Genomic DNA, 25,999 nt, shown 5'->3' with positions numbered 1-25,999 from the left:
AAATGTTTTGAATTCCATGGACGCACCTTTCTTGCTGTATGCATGTTATTTAACAACTATCCTTCATTTATTACGCGTTCCTGCGTCTCGACCATACATACTAAAGTGATACCATTAACGTGTTATGACAACGGCAGTCCAGTAAGCGCAGTGGTTGTTACACGAGCTTCTTCCTTGGGCGACCTGGGTTGAATCACATTTCCTGGACGTAATTCAGTTTGGTTGGTGGTCACCATACTTATTAGCCGAGGTTCCGCGGATGTACCCCGGCCTCCAACAATACAAGAAAACACAAAATTGAAAATCTTTCAGTTACAACAAAATAGCTGGAAAAGCAATAATTCAAAATTCGTCAAAACGTTCGTGTTAAGTTAAATAGTACGGAGTACTAGTACATAGTCCAGGTCCTCACATAATGCAGCCTCAAGTGATTAATTCTGGGATCCCGCGAGAACCGACAAATACATGAGTAAATGGCATTCACCGGTACATAATTAAAGGGCAGGTTTTACCTGGAAAATCATTGGACCGAAATGACATGACAGTGTTTCCATATACACTCCATAGGGAGGCTGAATATCAAGTTTCATCATAAGAGGCTCGACTGGTCATTGTCGGCTCGGGTACTACTTAAGTATACTTAAATGTACTCCGGGTACGGAAAATATACTAACACGTACCCGGCCAGTATACCGTACCCGAATTTTATTCCCGGCAAAAGTCCGATGTCGTACAAGCGCTGTATAATTCGAAACACAATTCTCTTTAAACAAAACCAGCCTCAACATGCATTTTTTGAGTGGGATATTCGATAATATACAGGCCATTTTACAGAATAATTACATATATATGAACATAATTATTTAAAAAAAAAACAACGGACAACGACCAATTTAGCGTTAGAATTCCCGGTTACATTTTAGTATATTTCCATACCCAGGGTACATTTAAGTATACTAAAGAGTACCCGGAGTACATTTAAGTAGTACCCGAACCGACAATGACCAATCAAGCATTAGTGTCCGAGATCCGGTGTGGTAATATTTTTTTAATCAAAGAGCTTACTAAATAATTAACCACGCAGAATGAAAATTTGCGAATGACCATCATAAAAATATAGTGCACATAAAGTTTCATCAAATACGGGTCATAAGTTCCTTATATCTTACATGGAAACACAAAATCATTAGAAAATGACTTGTTAATAATGAAAGTGGAGTCAAGAAAGCGCATGAACAATCATTAGACCCGAATAAACTGACAACGATGCATACTGGGTATGTGTATCATATAGGGTTGCTGCATATCCTGTTCAATCAAAGCCAGATAATCAGTTTAGGACTGAAACAATCAATGAACGTGGACATTTGTTTTAGAGCCAGACAAAATCAGGCTTACTTTTGAGGAGCATAGTAAGGGGCATAACTAGGCTCAATGATTGAATTTGTAGGTCAGATCTAGTGACCCTACATGATTATCCAAAAGAGGTGTGAAGTTTCAATTGAATATAATGAATATCTTTAGTACTTACAGAGGAAAGTACTAAAGATGCATACACAACTTTAAGCTGAATTTCAATTTACACCCACGCAAACCTTTACTGGACTTTTACAGAAGGGGGTATAATCCTTTTTTTTTCAAAATACAAAAAAGGCAAACTTCTTGAATGCAGGTCAGAGTTTTGGAAATAGGTCAGTGACCTCACACGATGACCCAAAACGAAGAGTAAAGTTTCAATTTCATACCATTTGTAAAAACAGTACCATTTTTAGTTGTTCGCGTAGCGAACAGCTAACGTTGTTACCGAAAATTTCAAGTCAGTTCGGCTTATCTAAGAAAGCCTACTACCCGCCACACCTGCCTATCCGCGCGAGAAAGAGCTGTATAATTTATGCAAGAGGTTTGAGTTCTCCAACTTTATTCATTCACAAATGGAAACATTATGTGAATATCGTGTTAAATGGAATATTTTTAAACGGAGCTTTCATAGAAAATAATAAATAAACAATGTTTGTAGTATACGTGTCGCGGAAGAAATTATTTATGAATGATTAAAATAGTCCACTATCTGCTGCGTCTTTATGACGTAGTACAGATCATTTATAATATGAGGCTATACATAGATTCGGGAAAACAACGCAATAGTATAAGGTTACGCTTGTTTATATTCACAATTTATTAAACGTTGAACATGAGTTCAACAATAACTTCAGGGATACGATAGACAATAACAAAAATGCTTAATAATCGCTTAAACCGAAAATAAAAAACAATTAAATATAACAAGAATTATCTGTTTCGTAATCTCGTTCATGCTTCTACAGCAGGGTTAAATTTGATATTTCTGGGAAACGTTTTTTTGTTCTCAACAGATAGCGGCGATCTTTTGTATTTAAGGGTGCTAACAACGCAATAGTAGAAGGTTAAGCTTGTTTATATTCACAGTTCTCAATTTATCAAACGTTGAACACGGGTTCACAAATTACAAAAGGTATACTATAGACAACCTCAACAATGCTTTATAATCGATAAAACCGAATATTAAAAAAACAAATAAATATAACAAGAAATATCTTTTAAAAAGGTAGTCGGCGTAAATGCTGACTTTGAAATAAACTTTGCAATTTACGTTTCTAAATAAATAAACTGAAAACAAAAGTTTAACTATTGTGTTTTCTTTTCACTTGTAAGTCGCATATTCACCGCATGAAATGTGTGTTATCATTGTCAAACCACAAATTATTGTAAGTAGATAAAAATTATACAACGGGAGTGCACATTATATGTGTCCTCACATGCCTTATTATGAGTATATTTCTTCACTATGGAAATATATCGTATGTTAATATTTGATTTAAACACAGTTTTCTTTCGACACATTTAAATCACACTTTCATAGCCGCGTCATGCGAAAATTGGTCTTATGCGTTTCGGCCAGCGTATCTTAAACCAGGTATGTGTATTAACACTAATACACATACCTGCTTAAACCCAACATGTGCATTTGCGCAGTCTGGTCAGAGGCGATGCTGTTCGCTATAAAATCACTCAATGTGCTTTGGTCTCATTATGTATCTCCTGACCAGACTGAGAGATGCGCAGGCTGAATCGGCTATATATATGATGGGCGCATATGGAATAAGACCCATTTTCGCATGACGAGGGTCATAAAAAATCTAATTGCGAATGTAAATGGCACATTTTAGAACAATGCTTTTCGATACATAATTGGATTCAAAAAATCAAGCTTGTAAATAAGGGCAGCCTATCAAGGCATTCAGGAACGATTCCAGACGTGCTGACCGAGTACGGCAAACATTGTGGTTGGATAATTAAACGATTTTCCTCTTATCGTTACACTATACTATTTCGGTAATGTTTGTTTTCTCATCTTGAAAGCAAATCTGTGTTTATTGAGTCAATTATAATATTCCCGGGACGAATTAGTGAACGAGTACTGACCCTGAAATTCTGCGAGATGGGTTTTAACGCGTAATTGTAACTGGGCCACAATTTGTGTCGTTTGAACATACAGAGAGTAGTCCGGAATTCCTTACGCTGAACAGTGCTACATCCTTTGCGCTGAGCACAGACACGGTGATGTAGCCAATGTTCAGAGGTTTTATCTCGAATCAGTCTATGAAATATTCGAATTTGTTCCCGCTTGTCTTCTGGCGTTATGTAAAAGTCATTTAAGGTGAAAAGCTGGGTAAAACAGCTACGCCGAAAAAGCGCATTAGTGCTCTTTACCTATGTTTAGGTCAGAGTTGTTGACACCGTGTGAACTGCTAGGGTAACAAGTAATGCATAAACAACAAAGTACGAGTCAACAGGGCTGTCTTTATGAATACCTAATTCGTGAGTGAAAAGTATTGCAGATTTATTTTTTATTTATTTTCCTCAATTATCTTATTGTATACATGTATTTTGAATTTGTATATGGTGTCAAAAATCAAAAGTTTTGTACAGGGAATTTTCATCATGAAATTATATTCTTAGTGAGATCGGTATTCAATATTCAAACAATATTCATTTAATATGATAGTGATTGCAAATTGTCTTTATATTCAGTTCTCATTACCATTTTCATCATACTTTCTTTGCTTTTAGAACGTCGAAAAAGGGCCATGTTGTTGTTATTTTGCCTAAGTTATCTCTATAAAATAAATAGGATGATAAAAAGTGCACACAAATCTCGACCCGTGCGTTATGACACACTCTTTATAAATTTGAATGGCGTGTGTTCATTTCAAACTTGCGATTAATTTGGAAGAATGAGTAGCTTCTTAAATTATGCAATCGCGAACAACTTCAGTGCCTTCAGCGCTTTGATTAAATGTTGCATGTGCAAATCTCGACCCGTGCGTTATGACACACTCTTTATAAATTTGAATGGCGTGTGTTCATTTCAAACTTGCGATTAATTTGGAAGAATGAGTAGCTTCTTAAATTATGCAATCGCGAACAACTTCAGTGCCTTCAGCGCTTTGATTAAATGTTGCATTTTGACATTAACCAGAGCAATACATTCACGCGACATTTGGGCAAGTAGCATGGCTTGGACTATTTCGTGAATAGTCTGGCTAAAAACTGCCCCTTATGTTCATATTTTCTGGGTACTAAAATTGTTAAGAACAAAATCTGCCCTTTTAAGGGCCATACAATTCTTGGTACTTTATGACAAGAAACTGGCCTTTTGATAACCATATGATTGTTGGTAATTTGAAATGAACAGAAACTGGTATCTTAACGTTAATTTTTTCTTTGCAATTGGAAGAATTACATACAGGACATGTTAAACAAGAAATGTGTCCATCGTGCATGGTTGCCACTCCCTAATGTCACCCACATGATTGTTTAGTGGGCAGTCAGTATGTAAATTTATTATTTAAAACAAGAGATGTGTTTGTCAGAAACACAATGCCCCTCTACATGCCGCTTTGAAGCCATATATTTGACATTTGACCTTGAAGGATGACCTTGACCTTTCACCACAAAATGTGCAGCTCCATGAGATACACATGCATGCCAAATATCAAGTTGCTATCTTCAATATTGAAAAAGTTATGGCCAATGTTAAAGTTTTCGGACAGACAGATAGTCGCCATATATTTGACCTTGAAGGATGACCTTGACCTTTCACCACTCAAAATGTGCAGGTCCATGAGATACACATGCATGCCAAATATCAAGTTGCTATCTTCAATATGAAAAAGTTATGGCCGATGTTCAAGTTTTTAGACAGACGGAAAGACTGACTGATGGAGGTTCAACTGCTATATGCCACCCTACTGGGGGCATAAAAATGAAAAGATTAACACAAGGCAATAGCTCTAAAAATAGGGAAGTAAGAGCTATGAGTCTTGTGCCTTGGTCCCCATAGCTCCAAAATGCATGATAGGATTTGGCTGATTATTAAGAACTCCCCTCCATTTTATGTCTACATGTATATACATTTTCAGAAAGTTTGGGGATTATCCAATTTTAACTGGTTTAGTTAGAGAGCAGAAACAATTAAGTTCCGAATGAAGGATCAACAGTGATTGAGTGGCTGATTGACAATGCACAGACTGTCTGCCTCCCGTCCATGGCATAATAACATGCTTCATTGCATAGTGTATTCTTGACAAATATGTTATACTTAATTTCACGTGGGAAGACAAAACAAATATGTGTACTAACATTATCTTTAATGCAACATAAAAACCAAAGTGTGCAAAAACTAATGTCCCAAAGTCTAATACATTACAATTACACAAAAACATACAGTAAAAAGGAACATAAACGAGCTTGTTTGCATTGTGTTAGTTGCATTTTAAAATAATATAACTTGTTTTAGTTGCATTTTGAAGTAATATAACAACACAACCGGATGCTTTACACATTTGGTGGGGAGAACAGTTTTTGTAATCAATCTCTGAATTTGTAAACAAACTCAGAATTTACAACAGGAAGAAGCAAAAATGAATATAAGACAGCAAACGAATTTTGCCAGAATGAAGCATTACACCTTTGTTCTTTTGTAAATAGAGATTTTATTGAGAACTCGATATTATCTTATCCCATTCAGTTTTTTTTCAGTACTTGGCCCCACATTCAGTAATACTTTCAGTATGTAACATAAAAGTAAAAAGAGAGCCTGAAAGGCCCCAATTTGTTCACCTGAGATACAAAGGAACTGACCTGTTCTGTGCAGCACAAGATATCAGTATAACAAATGTTCTGACCAAGTTTCATAAACAGTGAACTATAAATGTAACTTTTTGAGAGCTAACAAGGTTATGCTTAGCCATACGAGGATAAATTCCCCGCCCCCTGGAAGCCATGTTTTTCAACAGACGGGAACCATTTTTGAGCTTATCCAAGATATCATTAAAACAAATATTCTGACCAAGTTTCATGAAGGTTGCACTTTTTACTTTTACTTTTAGTGTTAAAAAGTTTTTACTAAAGCCATATAAGGAAAAATGCACGGCCCTCTGGCGGCCATGTTTTTCAACCATCTATAACTATTTTTGAACTTGTCGAAGATATCATTGGGACAAATAAATGTGGCATCTAGAGTGTTTAACAAGGCAAATGTTGACGTTGCACAACACACTATGAAGGACAGACAAAAGGTGGTCACAAAAGCTCACCATGAGCACATTGTGCTCAGGTGAGCAAACATGTGTTTGTTTTTCAGGCAATCATACATCTACAATATTGAAAATAGTATTGAAAAATCTTTTTGCCAGCATGTGGGTGCTTTTCGAATAACAAAACAATTGATTTTTTACCCACATTGTTTTATTTACTAAATTGGTATTTTTGAATTTAGTGTTATGCAAATATGCAATTTCTGTCGCTCTTGAACATACAAATACAATTAACTTTACTACTTCATTAATTAATGAAAAATAATGCAGAAAATGCACAAAACATACACTTTTCATAATATTAATAAATGACAACATTTTTGCAAATCTTTCATCATACATCTGATTTATTGTAAATAAAAAAGGAACAAGGGCTGTTTGTAAAACATGCATGCCCCCCATATGGGCTGTCCGTTGTAGTGGCAGCCATTGTGTGAATACGATTTTTGTCACCTTGACCTTTGACCTAGTGACCTGAAAATCAATAGGGGTCATCTGCGAGTCACTATCAATGTACCTATGAAGTGTCATGATCCTAGGCAAAACCGTTCTTGAGTTATCATCCGAAAATCATTTTACTATTTAGGGTCACCGTGACCTTGATCTTTGACCTTGTGACCTCAAAATCAATAGGGGTCATCTGCAAGTCATTATCAATCTACCTATGAACTTTCATGATCCTAGGCGTATGCGTTCTTGAGTTATCATCCGAAAACCATTTTACTATTTCGGGTCACCGTGACCTTGACCTTTGACCTAGTGACCTCAAAATCAATAGGGGTCATCTGCGAGTCATGATCAATCTACCTATGAAGTTTCATGATCCTAGGCGTATGCGTTCTTGAGTTATCATCCAGAAACCATTTTACTATTTCAGGTCACCGTGACCTTGACCTTTGACCTAGTGACCTCAAAATCAATAGGGGTCATCTGCAAGTCATGATTAATCTACCCATGAAGTTTCATGATCCTAGGCATCTGCGTTCTTGAGTTATCATTCAAAAACCATTTTACTATTTCTGGTCACCGTGACCTTGACCTTCGACCTAGTGACCTCAAAATCAATAGGGGTCATCTGCGAGTCATGATCAATGTACCTATGAAGTTTCATGATCCTAGGCCCAAGCGTTCTTGAGTTATCGTCTGACAACCACCTGGTGGACAGACCGACAGACCAACCGACCAACAGACCGACCGACAGACCGACATGAGCAAAGCAATATACCCCCTCTTCTTCGAAGGGGGGCATAATGATAAAAACAAAACAAAATAATCTCTGTAAAAATCCTTGTCATGGAATCCCCTTGATATATATTTTTATTCGGTTGAATCATTCAACAAGATGTAATCAAAGTACTCTTGGAATGCAAAGAGTGGAAGCAATCGATTGGACTTATTTTAACTCAACACATCATCACAACTATAGCTTCAAGATGTGCACATACATTAAAAGTTAATTTACAAAACTATCCAATCATCGTTTGTCAAAATCACGCTTTCAATGGAGAATGGAGAGTGAATAATGAGATTAATACTTTCACAATATTTGGTGAGGAGTTGAAACTATTGGTGGAAAATTCAACATAAATATAGTTTGTTAGACAATCATAATTTTGTAATAAATATACTAAAAACAATCAACAATACACAAGTAAATGAAACAAGAGCTACCCGAAAAACGCCTTTCGAAACCTAAACGCAGATTGCGAAATCTAAGCGCGGACCCTAAGTTCAAGGTCAAGGTCAAAGGGGTCAAAATGTGTGTGCGTATGGAAAGATCTTGTCCATATACACATGCTTACCAAATATGAAGGTTACATCTAAAGTGACATAGAAGTTATGAGCATTTTTCGAAACCTAAACGCAAAAGTGTGACGGACAGACAGACGGACGGACGGACGGACGGACGGACGGACGGACGGACGGACGGACGGACGGACGGACGGACGGACAGACAGACAAGACAGACAGACAGACAGACAGACAGACAGACAGACAGACAGACAGACAGACAGACAGAAGACAGACAGACAGACAGACAGACAGACAGACAGACAGACAGACAGACAGACAGACAGACAGACAGACAGACAGACAGACAGACAGACAGACAGACAGACAGACAGACAGACAGACAGACAGACAGACAGACAGACAGACAGACGACAGACAGACAGACAGACAGACAGACAGACAGACAGACAGACAGACAGACAGACAGACAGACAGACAGACAGACGACAGACAGACAGACAGACAGACAGACAGACAGACAGACAGACAGACAGACAGACAGACAGACAGACAGACAGACAGACAGACAGACAGACAGACAGACAGACAGACAGACAGACAGACAGACAGACAGACAGACAGACAGACAGACAGACAGACAGACAGACAGACAGACAGACAGACAGACAGACCAGACAGACAGACAGACAGACAGACAGACAGACAGACAGACAGACAGACAGACAGACAGACAGACAGACAGACAGACAGACAGACAGACAGACAGACAGACAGACAGACAGACAGACAGTGCGATCACTATATGCCCACCTTTGGGGGCATAAAATCACAGTCTCCACAAATTTTCATGAGGTAAATATACAATAACTGAACATAGATTTGCAGGGCAGCAAACTGGTAGCTAGAAGCTTCTATTTCTTTAGTGGTTGTGGTTTTGGTAAAGTGTTCATGTATTTACAAATGATTGACAGCATCACTTCATCTGCACCACCGCCAATAGAAATTAAGCGGAAATCTCTGTAATATATCATAAAATGTATTTTTTTTTAATGTTTGGGGTAATCTTAACACAACACAAAAATAGTCATACAACTACAATATTGTTGTGTTATTAGCAATATTTTAATAGAACACTCATTTCACACATTCAAAACTAATTGCAATAATCAATTATTTTAATGCTAAATACACTTACTTTTAGATACACTAGAATACATGTAATTAAACACACAGAAAATGTCAAGAAATCCAAAGAAATTCAAATATGTATGTGCTAATTATGTGTTGCTTTTTATCTCTTCACAACTTCCATTCAACAAAAAAAACAAGCATGGGAGGAGGTCAACGGACAAACAAGCTCTTAATTAACACATAGCTGAATTATAATTTATTGAATAAAATGTATAATGTTCAAATTCTGGGGATGAAATATTGTACACATTACTTAAATCAGTCAAAAATCAAAACAACATAACCAGAGGACCAGAGGTCCTGAGGCACTCACCTGAGACCCCTATGGAACTCAACTGTTCTGAGCAGGTAGTGTTCACACAATAGACTTACAAGGAATACTTCCCTAACACCTGGCAGCCAAGTTTAATGAAAAAAATATTACACCATGAGTGGGTTGAAATTGTCACTGAGACTGTTCCAGACAATTTTACCATAGCCACATAAGGAAAACTGCCTCACCTCATGTTGACCATGATTTTCTAATAGACAGGAACCATATCTAATTTAAACAAGAAACCATCGGAGACGGGTGATGCTCCCCAAAGTTTTTTTTTTGTCACAATATTGCACTTTATATTCAGATAAAAGGAAACGTCTAGTAGTTGGGGGGACAAGCATTGCACTATATGTACAGTTAATGGAAAATTTCAAACTGCCATAACTCTGTTGCTGAGAAATAACCCGGACAAAAATTGTGCACGGACGGACACACACACGGACAGACGAAGCGGCGACTATATGCTCCCCCCAAAAATGTTTGGGGGGAGCATAAAAATCATCCGACGAGAATCAGCTGATAATATGCACATCTCCTCTTGGTAGTGAAGCTTCCCATAAAATTTCATTGAATTCCGGTCATAAGTTGCTGAGAAATAGCCTGAACAAGAATTGCACTATATGTACAGTTAATGGAAAATTAAAAAAATTTCAAAGGGCCATAACTCTGTGAAAAATCTTCCGACCAGAACCCTCTGATAATATGCACATCTCCTCTTGGTAGTGAAGCTTCCCATAAAGTTCCCATGAATTCCGGTTATTAGTTGCTGAGAAATAGCCCGGACAAAAATTGTGCAGGAACACAGACAGACAGACAGACGCACACACGGACAGACGAAATAAATTTTGGGGGAGCATACAAATAATTACAACACATGTTCATAGCAAGTTTCATGGAAAAAATGTTCACCAAATTTCATTTAGATTGGGCTTTTTTTTTACTTTACCAAGTGACCTAGTTTTACATCCCACATGACCTAGTTTAGAACTCATCTTTGACATAAATGGGACAAATGCTCTCACTCAGTTTCTTGAAGATTGGGCATTTAGAGCTTAGAGCTTTCACAAGGTTTTAACTTAAATTGAACTTTTTGAAAGATATCATTTGAACAAATTTTCTGAACAAGTTTCATGATTGCACAATATATATGTGGCCTCAAAAGTGTTTACAAGCTAAATTGAAAATTTGACCTAGTAATCTAGTTCTTGATCCCACATGACCGATTTCAAAGTAAGGCTAGACATAATAGGGAAAAATGTTCAAACAATGTGTGATGAAGATTGTCCAGAAAATGCAGCCTGGAGAGAGTTCATAAGACAAAGGCTGACATCGCACAGCTGTCAACATGCAATAACAAAAGCTCACCATGAGCATGTTGCACTTAGTTACAATTTCTGTGATATGTTTTGCAAATCTTCAAGCAGTTTATTAGCAGATGTTTAAATGAATGAATGATTAACAACACAAAATCAGACAATGGGAAAAAACAGACAGTCCGTGATCAGAAAAACTCAACATAAGTACTTTCCGCTTATGTGAGCAAAAACAAACGGTGTACGAAAGAAACCCCCTCCGCAAGAAACCCCATTCGCTAAAAAGGGCAGGGCGGAAAAAAAACCCTTTCATAGTTTGCATACGCGGAAGAAACCCCCTAGCTAGTTTTGCGTAGGCGGAAAAAAAACCTCGCTAGTTTTGCATAGGCGGAAGAAACCCCCTTCCATAGCGGAACAAACCCCTTCCAGACGATTTAGTTACATTCAAACGCACGGTAATTATTTACAGAAATTCACTTTCATTTTCAGAATGATTTGATCTTTGTAAATAAATGTAAATATATGCCTGTTTATCGGTAATAAATGCGTGCCTTTTTTCAACAACAAATTGTTTATTGCTTTTTAATATATGCTTGTTTGAGATCTTTGTAAATAAATGTAAATATATGCCTATTTTATCAATAAATGCGTGTCCTTTTTTGCAACAACAATTTGTTTAATGTTTTCTAGTTTATGCTTGCTTGATCTTTGTAAATAAATGTTAATATATTTTTTATTCTATTTTTGTCTATTTTATCCTTCAATAATAATTCTTTCCCCCATTCATACATTATTCGTTTTATTACCATCTTGATTAATTCTTCACAGCTTGTGAACAAACGGCCAGTACACTCCTTTAATCAGATTTTCTCACCTTCATTCAATTATCACGATAACGATGTTTGAGTTTCACAGATTGAATATTTAGTGTGTATCATTAACAACTTCATTAACAACTTGTGAACAAACGGCCGGTACATTCCTTTACTGTAAATCCGAAACACACTCCCGTAAGTTGGTGTTAACGCGTTTTTAATACGAAACACACTTCCGAATGTAAATGTTACCGCAATGTTGAAATATTTTTGCAGTGTAAATTCTATTTTGTGTTGACTTTTTTCTCAATAAAAAGGGCGCAAAAATTATGCAGCATAGAAAGCGTGGGTGTATTGAGCGTTGTAACAAGCACACAACTAGTCAGGGGATTGATGCATGTTCGGAGGGAATATTTCATCAAGTCTATAAATAGTCACTTGTGCTGAAATTTATTTGATACAAGAGAAAAAATGGAAAGGTTTGTGTTAAAGAAATTTTTGAGAGCTTTTATCGTTAATATTTACCAGAAAGTGCTTTAAAAATGTTATAAACGGGATTATCGGGAAATGAAAATAAACTTGAAAAGTAGCAAGCATGCAGTAATAGAGTCGGGTTGAAACGGATGTATTGGGGAATCGTTTGAGTTGGGATTTTACTGCCTCTGCGGGAAAGACTTAACACTTAAGAATGGGGTTTATTCCGCCTGTCTGAAAACACGAAGGGGGTTTATTCCGCCTGTCTGAAAACTCGAAGGGGGTTTGTTCCGCCTATGTAAAACTAGCGAGGGAGTTTCTTCCGCGTATGCAAAATGTGAAAGGGGGTTTCTTCCGCTATGTCGTTTTTAGGGAAGGGGGTTTCTTCTGAAGGGGATTTATTCCGGTAATCAAAACAAACACACCTGGAAAAGGTACATAACCAATAATATACCTATAAAACCTGCTGACGAGCACTTCCTGTGTAAAGCCCATTCCTCCCCAGAACTGCAAGCACTGATCTGTGACCTCTCTGGCCAGGCGCCCTGCCTTCAGCTTACACATGGAGGCAAACTTGGTCACATCGTTGCCTTGCACATACAGGGCTGAAACACAACATAACATGTGATGGAAGGAAAAGCGATTTGGTGCGGAAGAAAAGTTTTAATATTATGTGTATACTTGAAATTGAATGTTGTTGATAAATGTTTTAATTATTCTAATGTATCAAATAATAAAGATATAATGAAAAATACCACTTAATTGTTTATCTGTGAAAGAATTAAAACCGCCATGTTGTTTCAGTATTCTTAAACAAAATTGACTTGAAACTGAATTCAGATTGCTTGATGTTGATATATTAACAAGAGATGTGTTTGTCAGGAAAACAATGTCCCCTATTGCGCCGCTTGAAATAAAATTTCAAAATATCATTTGGCAGGTTAAGAAATTATCTCCCTTTTAAAGCATATTACTTCCCTTTGATTGTATTTTTTGACTTTTGACCTTGAAGGATGACCTTGACCTTTCACCACTCAAAATGTGCAGCTCCATGAGAGACACATGCATGCCAAATATCAGGTTGCTAACTTCAATATTGCACAAGTTATGGCCAATGTTAAAGTTTTCGGACGGACTGACGGATGGACAGACAGTTCAAATGCTAACAAGAGCTGTCAGAGAACAGCGCGACGTAAGCCATCATGGGGAAATTGTTCATATTCAATAATTTATAAGACGATCTTTCAAAAATAAAAAAAGGAAAAAAAAAATATCTTTTTTTTTTGGGGGGGGGGGGGGAAGGGGGGTTGAGAGGGGGGTATAATGTGGGGTGTGGTCATTTATAAGATGATCTTTTAAAAATTAAAAAAAAAGGAAAAAAAAAAATTTTTTTTTTTTGGGGGGGGGGCAGGGGGCAGGGATTCTGGGTTGGGGCGTGGAGTTTTGTTTGGGTGGAATCCATTGTGGTATTCAGGTCAGTGTTGTTTTGTCAAAGTATTAATACTATCTGATCAAAAATAAAGAAGTTATGGCAATTTAAGCAAAATGTTCAATTATCAAAGTATAAAAGGGGCCATATTTCTGTCAAAATGCTTGATACAGTTATCTGCTCTTGTTTATAGGTTGGGGTCATGTTGGTTAACAAGTATGCAAAATATGAAAGCAATATGTCAAGGGACACAGGAAATATTTGGGGTAGTACGCAAACTTTAACATAGATTTATCAATAATATGCATATTCTTAGTATAAATGGGGCAATAATTCTGTCAAAATGCTTGATACAGTTGTCTGCTCTTGTTTGTAGGTTGGGGTCATGATGGTTAACAAGTATGCAAAATCTGAAAGCAATATGTCAAGGGACACAGGAAATATTTGGGGTAGTACGCAAACTTTAACATAGATTTATCAATAATATGCATATTCTAAGTATAAAAGGGGCCATAATTCTGTCAAAATGCTTGATACAGTTGTCTGCTCTTGTTTATAGGTTGGGGTCATGATGGTAAACAAGTATGCAAAATATGAAAGCAATATGTCAAGGGACACAGGAAATATTTTGGGTAGTACGCAAACTTTAACATAGATTTATCAATAATATGCATATTCTTAGTATAAATGGGGCAATAATTCTGTCAAAATGCTTGATACAGTTGTCTGCTCTTGTTTGTAGGTTGGGGTCATGATGGTAAACAAGTATGCAAAATATGAAAGCAATATGTCAAGGGACACAGGAAATATTTGGGGTAGTACGCAAACTTTAACATAGATTTATCAATAATATGCATATTCTAAGTATAAAAGGGGCCATAATTCTGTCAAAATGCTTGATACAGTTGTCTGCTCTTGTTTATAGGTTGGGGTCATGATGGTAAATAAGTATGCAAAATATGAAAGCAATATGTCAAGGGACAATGAACATAATTGGGGTAGTACGAAAACTTAAACATTTTCATGCTAACGCTTACGGAAACGCCGATGCCGGGGTGAGTAGGATAGCTCCACTATATATGTTTCATATATACTAGTAATAGTCAAGCTAAAAATGAATGTATTCATTAGGCAATCACGAAGGCTCTGAGAAAGGCACTGTAAAATGATAAGGAAGGTAACTGTCACAAGCTCATTAATGAACACAACTCATTTATGTTCAGATACAATTTCTTGCATAAATGGGAAATCAAGTTATTTAAAGCATTAGAATCTCATCAAAAGTTTTATTACACAAACATTGCATATTTCTATTGTTTGTTATAATCAATTACAAAATATTGTTAAATGAAATAATGTATTAACAAGCAAATTCATTGAATTGATATCTCTCGCCAAATAAATTTTGTTTATGGCTGGGTGTGGAACTAAAAGAAAGAATCCACTGATGCATAGTAAAATAATGGCTAAATAATAAATATTTCTACAAATGTGTGACCTTCATTGTGTGACATTGACTTTGGTGAAAAACACATAGGTTTTGCACCACCTGATAATTGAGAACAATAACATCAGGGCATTTTGAGAATCCATTTTAGTATGGTATAATCCGTACCAAATAAGGCATATTTAATCAAAATGTGTGATTTTGACCTTTGTGTGTGACTTTGACCATGACTCTAGTAACCTGGATCTTATATTTGACACTCAGCTAGATAATGGAGTACAATTGTGGACAGTAATTACAGAATCCCTTGATGCATATTTAAGGAATGACTAAATAATGAATAATTCATCAAATTTGTGACCTTTGACCTCAATGTGTGACCTTGACCTTAGCCCCTAGGATTGTGGGTGTTAAATGTGAAGCACCCCCAGATGATTGAGAACAACTATGGCAAGTTTCATGGCTCTGGCTCATGTGTTAATGGAGGTAAAGCTCTAAGCTTATATTAAAAAAACTTTTTTTCAAGATACAAAGGGCCATAACTCCGTTATCAACAGATGATGTACAATGCCATTTGGCGTGTATCATCCTCTTATCCATATATATACTCATACCAATTTTCAATTAAATCCGCCATAGCACTTTAAAGTTATGGATTCGGACACAAAAGTGCCAGCCAGACAGCTGGACAACCCCAAAACAATATCCCTCCGCCTATGGCGCGGGATAATTAAGAAATCTTTGAATATAATAACACACAAACGTCCATTTATTATGAAAAGATTTTGAAAACTGCATCTCACCAACGGTCCTATACAACAAAGCTCTGAGTAGCTCCACCTCTGTTTCCAGCTCAGCGAGAGTATAGTGCACAGTCTGGTTGTTCAGGATTGGCTGTCCAAATGCCTTTCGAGACTGTGTGTAGGCAATGGTGTCCTGGATGATGTTTTGAAGGGGTATCAGGGCTGAAATGATAATAGAGTTAAACAGGAGCTTTATGACAAATGTTTCTAATACCACTGCACTGCTTTGTCAGTTATGTTCAAGGTAAAATATCTCAGGGGATTATGGAACACTAGGGATAAAATGTCTTGCAATCTTTACTTAATGGTGGTAAAATATTTTTTAATTGTAATTAAGTCGCTTGAAGACGAATGTAGACATACCCAGGTAGTTAATGCCACAAATATACAACTTTTATGTGGACGAAATGAACGACTGACAAACGGACCTACATATTGACTTCCAAACATACCCTCCCTGCAGGTTATAATAAATATGACAAACTTTTAATGATTTTATCTTGCAATTTAAACAAACTCGTGTTTTATATTAAATCTAACTTAGCTAGAAATGCTATATGTATTATGTATATTTTCTCAACTTGTACTGTTTTGTTTTGGATGCCTGCATTTGGCTAACCAGACCTCCAAAGCTTGTTGAACGAATCACACAGAATGCACAGTTCAACTCTTTCCTGCTAAGAAGCAAGATAAAATGTTTAATTCAACCATAATAAAACCAGAACAGGCTGTTCTGTTTTTTGCTGTTTGCTGCTCATCAGTATCTTAAGGTAGAAAATGAAGCCTAAAATACTTGGATCTATTAAGAAAAGACTTTCATTTTATTTGATTTTCTAAGGGACTACCAACAAGTAACAAGAAATCGTCGGAGACGGGTGATGCTCCCCAAAGTGTTTTTTTGTCACAATATTGCACTATATATTCAGATAAAAGGAAACGTCTTGAGGGCACAGTAGTTGGGGGGACAATAATTCTTTTTAATAGAAAATTAATTTCAAAGGGCCATAACTCTGTAAAAAATCATCCGACCAGAACCCGCTGATAATATGCACATCTCCTCTTGGTAGTGAAGCTTCCCATAAAGTTTCATTGAATTCCTGTCATTAGTTGCTGAGAAATAGCCCGGACAAAAAGTGCACGGACGGACACACACACAGATAGACGAAGCGGCGACTATATGCTACCCCCAAAATAAATTTTGGGGGAGCATAAAAATGCTTATCTGAGAGGTATAACTAGTATTCAGAAGAGTTCTCACTGGCTGCAGCTCCCCACATCCTCTCTGCCTGGAACTGTATCATCTGGTAGGTGAACCCCTGGCCCTCCTCCCCTATCAGATACTCCTGGGGCACCCTCACATCCTCAAAGAACACCTGGGCAGTGTCAGAACTCCACATGCCCATTTTCTCAATCTTCTTTGAGATGTGCACACCTGGTGGATGTAATCAAAGTGTAAAACACTGAAAGAGGGCAGCCTGCAGTATATTAACTAACGTCACATTGTAAGCGCATTTTCAAACATTTCCTTTGTAAATGCTATATAAAATTCAGTTAAATTTTATTGGTGACATAGCATTTTAACAAAAACATAAATAAAAAAAAAGAAGATATGTCTGCTGATAGCAAGATTGCTGTGTGTTCTAATTGAGTTCAAATCTCTTCCGCTCTAATTGAAATTGATGTCAGTGTAACATGGGTGGTGGGTGTAACTATGCAACCCCTGGTGGTTGTAACATTAGCAAACCTGCTGGATTTCATAACAGAAAACCTGGTACATGCAACAGTTGCACATATGGTAGATGCAACAATTGCATACCTGGTGGATGTTACAATAGCAAACTTGATGGATGTAACAAATGCACACATGGTAGATGCAACAATTGCTCACCTGTTGGATTTTACAACAGCCAACTTGAGGGATGTAACAATTGCACACCTGGTGAATTTTACAACAGCCAACTTGAGGGATGAAACAATTGCAAACATGGTAGATGCAACAATTGCAGACCTGGTGGATGTAACAACTGCACACATGGTAGATGCTACAATAGCACACCTGTTGGATTTTACAACAGCCAACTTGAGGGATGTAACAATTGCACACATGGTAGATGCAACAATTGCACACCAGTTGGATTTTACAACAGCCAACTTGAGGGATGTAACAATTGCACACATGGTAGATGCAACAATTGCATACCTGGTGGATGTTACAATAGCCAACTTGATGGATGTAACAATTGCACACATGGTAGATGCAACAATTGCATACCTGGTGGATGTTACAATAGCCAACTTGAGGGATGTAACAATTGCACATCTGGTGGATGCAACAATTTCACACCAGTTGGATGTTACAATAGCCAACTTGAGGGATGTAACAATCGCAAACATGGTAGATGCAACAATTGCACACCAGTTGGATGTTACAATAGCCAACTTGAGGGATGTAACAATTGCACACATGGTAGATGCAACAATTGCACACCAGTTGGATGTTACAATAGCCAACTTGAGGGATGTAACAATTGCACACATGGTAGATGCAACAATTGCACACCTGTTGGATTTTACAACAGCCAACTTGAGGGATGTAACAATTGCACACATGGTAGATGCAACAATTGCACACCAGTTGGATGTTACAATAGCCAATTTGATGGATGTAACAATTGCACACATGGTAGATGCAACAATTGCATACCTGGTGGATGTTACAATAGCCAACTTGATGGATGTAACAATTGCACACATGGTAGATGCAACAATTGCACACCAGTTGGATTTTACAACAGCCAACTTGAGGGATGTAACAATTGCACACATGGTAGGTGCAACAATTGCACACCTGGTGAATGTTACAATAGCCAACATGATGGATGTACTAAAAGCTAACCTGATGGATGTAACAATAGCAAATTTTGCGGATTTCAACAAAGGTATCTTGGTAGATGTAACAATTGCACATCTGGGAGCCTTATTTTAGAACTAGGAATGTTCAAAAATCAGCGTTTCTATAAAATTCATTAAGTTGCGTTTAACTTGTTTTTGAAGGTAAAGTTACGTGTGCATTTATTATATTCTGTAATTAATGTGGGGATGAATTTAGGCCAGCAAACCAAAAAAATGCCTGTAACATAAAATAACTTAATTGTCCAGGACATTGGCAAAGTTGGTTTTATTAACGCACAACTTGTCCAATTATTAATCAAATTACAAAACTGTACTTAATTTTTGTTTATAATACCTCCTATGCAATGACTCATAGTGTTTTTATTATTTATCTTTTGTGGAAGAAAAAAGGGGCATTTCAGATTGTGCAATTTTAGGACAAAGGGTTGATGACATTTTTGTTGGTGGACATGATTGTTGTATGTTTAGATTCTTCCTTGTTATTAAAGATAATTATTAAATACTTTTCTTCAAATGCTCAATGTTATTACAGTCCAAACTTGGTCTGATAGGAACATACTAATATACTTCAAACATACTAATATACTTCAAACTTTGTAAACTTGTCAAAACTTGTCAATATTGTGAGTTTGTTTCAAATAATGCTTACGTTGCAGGGGAATTTTGTATTAGTTGTAATAGGGGCAAAATAAACACCCACATTTTGAACGCAAATAAACCCTATAAAAATCACTGAGTTAAATGCCCACCTTTCGTTTTCATGGGCAGACATATGAGTGACTTGTTGCGATGCGCAGGTCCCTGTCCTGTATTTGCCAGGAGGCACATCCAGTCAGCCTGCAGACCATTGGTTGTCCACATCTTCCCCCCGTTAATGACATAGTCACCTCCCTTCTTCTCTGCCCTTGTCTGGATACCTAAGTGAAACAAAAAGTACAAGTTGCCCTCTAAAAAACCAGGCTAAAATGCATGTGTCTACAGGCTGATCAGGGGCAACACTTTCTGCCTAAACTGGATTTCCCTCAAGAAGAGTCTTCCTTCAAACAAAAAAATAAAATATAAAAGGAACGTGTCATCCCTGGTTAGCCTGTGCAGACGATACTGTACGTCCTTTCCACACAGTAAGGCTCATATTGTACTTTGTATCACAGCAAGGTCTACATGGGCTTATATAGCATACTTACACCAAAGTATAGTAGCCAAGATTTAATAGTGTTTCAAATCACCTGGCAATGAAGAATAATGTGTCTAAGTCTATTTTTAAAGGTTTCAAAATACCTTTCATAAACATAAGCAAGATATTTATGACATCCCATAAGCTTTTAAACGTCTTAACCCTTTCCCACGCAGAAGCAAAGTGAAAACAGCTATGTACAAACAGCATAAAACCAAAACAACCTGCGAGTAACTCGCAGTCTGTTCAGGTTTCATGCTGTTTGCTGCTCATCAGTATTTAAGGGTTAGAAATTAAGCCTTTAAAACTTGGTTTTAGTAAGAAAGGTCTTCAATTAAACTTTTTAAGTGACTACAAATGCGTTAAAATACGCATCTAAGTGGTAAAGGGTTAATGTTACGCATCCTCTGCAACACATTCACACTTGTAAACGAGCACTAATAGTTTGGCCACTGTAAACTCATCAGTGACTTTGACATCCATACCAAAGAAATTCCAAACAAAACTCCTACATCCTTAAATTATAAGACTATCCAGTAGCCCCTAATCAGTGATCACTTACTGGCAACATCTGACCCTGATCCGACCTCACTGACCCCTAAGCAGGCCACAATGTCTCCTGAGATGGACGGGGCCAGGAACTCACGCTTCACTCGGTCACTTCCAAACCTTGGTGAGTAAAATAAAATTTTGAAAATACAAAATCCAGCAGGTCTATTTTAAAGACATATTTTTCCCCATTTCAAAAGATGATTAGGCATAGCTGGCATACTATTTGTTTTTATATTTCTGGGTAGGGAGTGTTAATCTATTTTCTTAAAAAATAAACACAATGTAACCAATAATGCACCTGATTTATCATGTATGGAATGGGCAACTCAAAAGGTGGAATTGTAAATTGTTAAAATCTGTCAACAGTTTGTTCTTGTTTGGACTTCTTCAGGACTTCTTCCGTCAACAATGTCTGCTCCATCCCTTCCTGTTCAACATTATTCTTGAGAAGATAATGCAGGAGACTCTCTTTGACATCCAAACCTCTATCTCCATCGGTGGAAGACCCATATCCAACTTGAGATTCGCTGATGCCAGTGACCTCTTAGGTGGCACCAGCAGTAAACTTTAAGATCTCACCAACAGACTCTATGAAAGAGCAAGAGCATATGGGATGGAGGTAAGGGTGAGAAGTTGAAGATCATGGTGAACTGCACCGCCAACGTACTTGGGTGCAACCCTGTCCAAGGATGGTACCAGTACTGCTGAGGTCTGAATAAAAATTGCCATGACCGCAGCGATGGCCAAACTGAGCAGATTGTGGAAAAGCAGTTCCATCAGCTTCCCCACCAAGTATAGACTCTAAAAGTCCCTTATAGTCTCCATCCTACTCTACAGCTGCGAGATCTGGACGCTTCACGCGGACAAAGCACGCAGTATACAGGCATTTTAACATAATTGTCTCAAAAGACTGCTCCGCATCTCCTACACAGAGCACAAGACCAACGAGTATGTTAGGAGCATGACTGCAACACTTGTAGGTCCAAAAGAGACCCTACGGGCGACTGTCAAATTACAAAAACTGGCTTGGTTTAGAAATGTCACAAGGCACGAGACTCTCTGTGCAAGACTGTTTTCCAGGGCACACTTGAGGAAAATGGATGGATAATGTAACAGAGTGGACAAGCCTTCCCATGGATGAATTACTCTCACCTGACTGGAGGAGGATTTCTGTATCTCCGTCCCTCATTTCCGACCAATGACCAAACCGGTCAAGGAATTGATGATGATGATGATAAAAACATAGTCATTACAATTTTTTTTAAACCCTTCAATGTCCTTTTAATCTAAATATAATAGCATCACATTTGCCTGAATGTATCAAAGAGTAATATTTTTATACCAAAATAATGTATTAAATTAGCCTTGCTCGGGTAAAAACTGCCTCACTGCATGTGCTTACTAGTAAAGAGTTGTCCCAGATTAGCCTGTGTAGTCAAAACAGACTAATCAGGGACAACACCTCTGCTCAAAATGTATTTTTTACAAAAAGAAGTCTCTTCTTATTAAGGTGGACAACACTTTCCTAAACTGTTTTTTTTCCATAAAAGAGACTTGCTTTAAATGAACATGCATTAACTCTAGTTTTCCTACAAGGAGGCTCAACAGTTATACCAAGAGTGAAGGAACCTTACTCTGCTAATGCACGTGTAGCCATGGAAGTACCTTACCTTACTTTGCTAATGCAGGTGTAGCCATGAAAGTACCTTACTCTGCTAATGCAGGTGTAGCCATGAAAGTACTTTACTCTGCTAATGCAGGTGTAGCCATGAAAGTACCTTACTCTGCTTATGCAGGTGTATCCATGAAAGAACCTTACTCTGCTAATGCAGGTGTAGCCATGTCAGTGAAAGTACCTTACTCTGCTAATGCAGGTGTATCCATGAAAGCACCTTACTCTGCGAATGCAGGTGTAACCATGAAAGTACCTTACTCTGCTAATGCAGGTGTAGCCATGAAAGTACCTTACTCTGCTAATGCAGGTGTAGCAATGAAAGTACCTTACTGACTTACTCTTCTAATGCAGGTGTAGCCATGAAAGTACCTTACTCTGCTAATGCAGGTGTAGCCATGAAAGTACCTTACTCCGCAAATGCAGGTGTAGCCATGTCAGTGAAAGTACCTTACTCTGCTAATGCAGGTGTAGCCATGTCAGTGAAAGTACCTTACTCTGCTAATGCAGGTGTAGCCATGTCAGTGAAAGTACCTTACTCTGTTAATGCAGGTAAAGCCATGTCAGTGAAAGTACCTTACTCTGCTAATGCAGGTGTAGCTATGAAAGTCCCTTACTCTGCGAATGCAGGTGTAACCATGAAAGTACCTTACTCTGCTAATGCAGGTGTAGCCATGTCAGTGAAAGTACCTTACTCTGCTAATGCAGGTGTATCCATGAAAGCACCTTACTCTGCTAATGCAGGCGTAGCCATGAAAGTACCTTACTCTGCTAATGCAGGTGTAGCCATGAAAGTACCTTACTCTTCTAAAGCAGGTGTATCCATGAAAGTACCTTACTCTGCTAATGCAGGTGTAGCCATGAAAGTCCCTTACTCTGCTAATGCAGGTGTATCCATGAAAGTACCTTACTCTGCTTATGCAGGTGTAGCCATGAAAGTACCTTACTCTGCTAATGCAGGTGTATCCATGAAAGTACCTTACTCTGCTAATACATGTGTAGCCATGAAAGTCCCTTACTCTGCTAATGCAGGTGTAGCAATGAAAGTCCCTTACTCTGCTTATGCAGGTGTAGCCATAAAAGTACCTTACTGTGCTAATGCAGGTGTAGCCATGTCAGTCTGCACTCCAATGGCCATGGGGATGCCCCCACAGGTGATATAGCCCAGCTCTTCTGCCACGGCCATGCTGTAACTGAAGTCCAGCCCCATACCTCCATACTCTGTACAAGATAAACATAGACTTTCTTGCTCATCTTCACTTCATGGAAATGACATATTTCATGTTTCAATTCAAATTTTGAGAAGTTAGCAAATGTTTGCTAAACAAACATAGAACAATTGATGCTGACTGACTGAACAATTAACCAACAGAGCCATTCCAATAAACACCCTCTAAAACTTTATTTGTGACAACTTGTTTGTGGAAGTATAATAACAAGCATTTATTAAATTTAGCACTTACTGCTTGATCAGTACTGTAATACCGCTCATATCAATCATAAATATACAACATTGTAATTTTATGAAGAAAGCAGCATTTTCTTTGTCAGATAAAAATGTGTTAGAATATGGCGTGGAATCCCAAAAACTGGCTCCTTATACTTAATTAAATTAGTCTAAGATGTTGCAATTCAAAGAGCTGTATCAATAAAACTGCAAAAACGAATGACTGCTCTCATTAAAGGGGCCTTTTCACAGATTTTGGCATTTTTTAACTTATTCATTAAATGCTTTATATTGATAAATGTAAACATTGGATCGTAAAAGCTTCAGTAAAAAATCAAGAATAAAATTTAAAAAAGGAAAAGAACATTGCCCGGAGCAGGTTTTGAACCAGTGACCCCTGGAGTCCTGCCAGAGTCCTGAAGTAAAAACGCTTTAGCCTACTGAGCTATTCCGCCGAGTACACATACTTGACGTATTTTATACCTTATATAAGCAATCTTCGTAGTTTCACACAATTTAACGACAAAAACAGAACTCTCCAAATTATGCAATCGTTTCGCGTTGCAACGCTTTATAATATTTAGGTTTTCAAATCGTCAAAAGATGCATATAATGGCTATATTAGACCATGGTAAATGTTCAGTATTACTGTTTCCTCACAAATATCATAACTAAAACGAAAATTTGCGAATCTGAAACAACTTTTTTCAATTTTGTCAATTTCCCAAAGCGTGAAAAGATCCCTTTAACCCTACAATGTGATATGAAACAAAAGCATTCTTCAATCAGTTACCTGTTGGTTTGGACACGCCCAGGAATCCTGCCTCTCCAAGCTTCTTGAAGACCTGATGGGCTGGAAACTGTTTGGCCGCCTCCCATTCATCCACAAACGGGTTGATGTCTTTCTCTATAATCTACAAAAGTACAAGATTAACAGGATTAATTTAGTGAAAAATAATTGGATCAGCAATACTTAACAACAATAATCTGCATTAGTAACAATTATTAAAATCCCCTCATATTTGTTTGGCAAAGTGAAGTAATAGACATCAAATAAGAAGTAAAGTAATTTTTTTTTTAACCAATTATATTATATTATTATATATTTATTATACTGTTTGTTTAATGTATTAATCATTTTTATGGAAAAAAGACAAATAATAAGTGTCACACAAAGAAGTTTTTCAACAAACACCAAAGTGCCTGAGACCTCAGCTACAACCGATTTGGCAATTGTGCATCCACCTGCTTAATGCAACATTTTACATTTGGTTTCTGAATAACGTCTGAAATTTCTTTCTCTAAACTATAAGATTTGCGCAGAGATCGAAACAGATGTAAGAGTTACTTATGAAGGCATTTGAGTTGTGAGGGGGCTGTGCATCAGTTGCTCTTAGTGCCGTGATCACAGTTTGTATCAATCAATGTTGCCTTATGCAATTATTTGGGATGATTCTAAAACATAATGGATACATGTATCTATATTGGCACAAAGCTTCCTAAGCTGTTTTCCTTTCTGTTCATCATGTCATATATATGAGCCGTGCTCTGTGAAAAAGGGGTTTAATGCATGTGCGGAAAGGGCCTCCCAGATTAGCCAGTGCTGTCCGCTAATCAGGGACGACACTTTCCGCAAAAAAATAGATTTTTGCTGAGAGACTTTCTTTAAACAATAACATCATACAAGTGGAAAGTGTTGTCACTGATTTCTAAATCGTCCCAACGTTCGTAAGACTATTAAGTTAGTTAAGTAGGAGTGATGGGACTCACTCTGTGTCCACATATTGAACTGGCTCAGGCGAAGAAAGAACTTTTAAACTTCAGAAAAAACTGACTGACAGAGTCAAAACAAAGTCCTAGATATTGACCTTTCTCAAGCTTGCTCTAAGTTGTGCGTGTTCCTCCGTAAATAAAGAGTCAGTTGATTGGGAGTCTTGCTTAGGTTTTTCACTTGATAATGACGATTTTCTTCTGCATAAAGTCTGAGGCAGTAGCCTTTGTTTTATGAAATGTTCGAACGAAATTCTGACAACGGACATCGAAGACGACATTTTGTA

At 37.4% G+C, this 25,999-nt stretch overlaps 1 protein-coding gene and 1 long non-coding RNA gene across 2 annotated transcripts; both read right to left on the bottom strand.

Annotated features, from left to right (window-relative positions):
• Positions 1 to 5,675: 5,675 nt before the first annotated feature.
• Positions 5,676 to 8,544, bottom strand: LOC127859345 (uncharacterized). Its single transcript, XR_008039320.1, has 2 exons — positions 7,446 to 8,544; positions 5,676 to 7,300 (listed from the first exon to the last, which is right to left on the bottom strand). It is a non-coding gene; the product is annotated as an uncharacterized LOC127859345 (long non-coding RNA).
• A 524-nt stretch (positions 8,545 to 9,068) lies between these two features.
• On the bottom strand, positions 9,069 to 25,993 carry LOC127859334 (probable acyl-CoA dehydrogenase 6). The gene is made up of 9 exons (XM_052396677.1): positions 25,811 to 25,993; positions 24,736 to 24,856; positions 23,587 to 23,716; positions 20,834 to 20,940; positions 19,847 to 20,014; positions 17,443 to 17,616; positions 16,185 to 16,346; positions 12,960 to 13,110; positions 9,069 to 9,410 (listed from the first exon to the last, which is right to left on the bottom strand). The coding sequence occupies exons 1-9, from the start codon at positions 25,991 to 25,993 to the stop codon at positions 9,305 to 9,307; spliced, it is 1,302 nt and encodes a 433-aa protein (XP_052252637.1). The 3' UTR covers positions 9,069 to 9,304.
• Between the last annotated feature and the right edge of the window lie 6 nt (positions 25,994 to 25,999).

Source organism: Dreissena polymorpha, chromosome 15 (genome assembly GCF_020536995.1).
Source record: "Dreissena polymorpha isolate Duluth1 chromosome 15, UMN_Dpol_1.0, whole genome shotgun sequence".
Classification (NCBI taxonomy): domain Eukaryota; kingdom Metazoa; phylum Mollusca; class Bivalvia; order Myida; family Dreissenidae; genus Dreissena; species Dreissena polymorpha.
The sequence above is the reverse complement of the archived record's forward strand: the minus strand, read 5'-3'. Positions and strand labels throughout refer to the sequence as shown.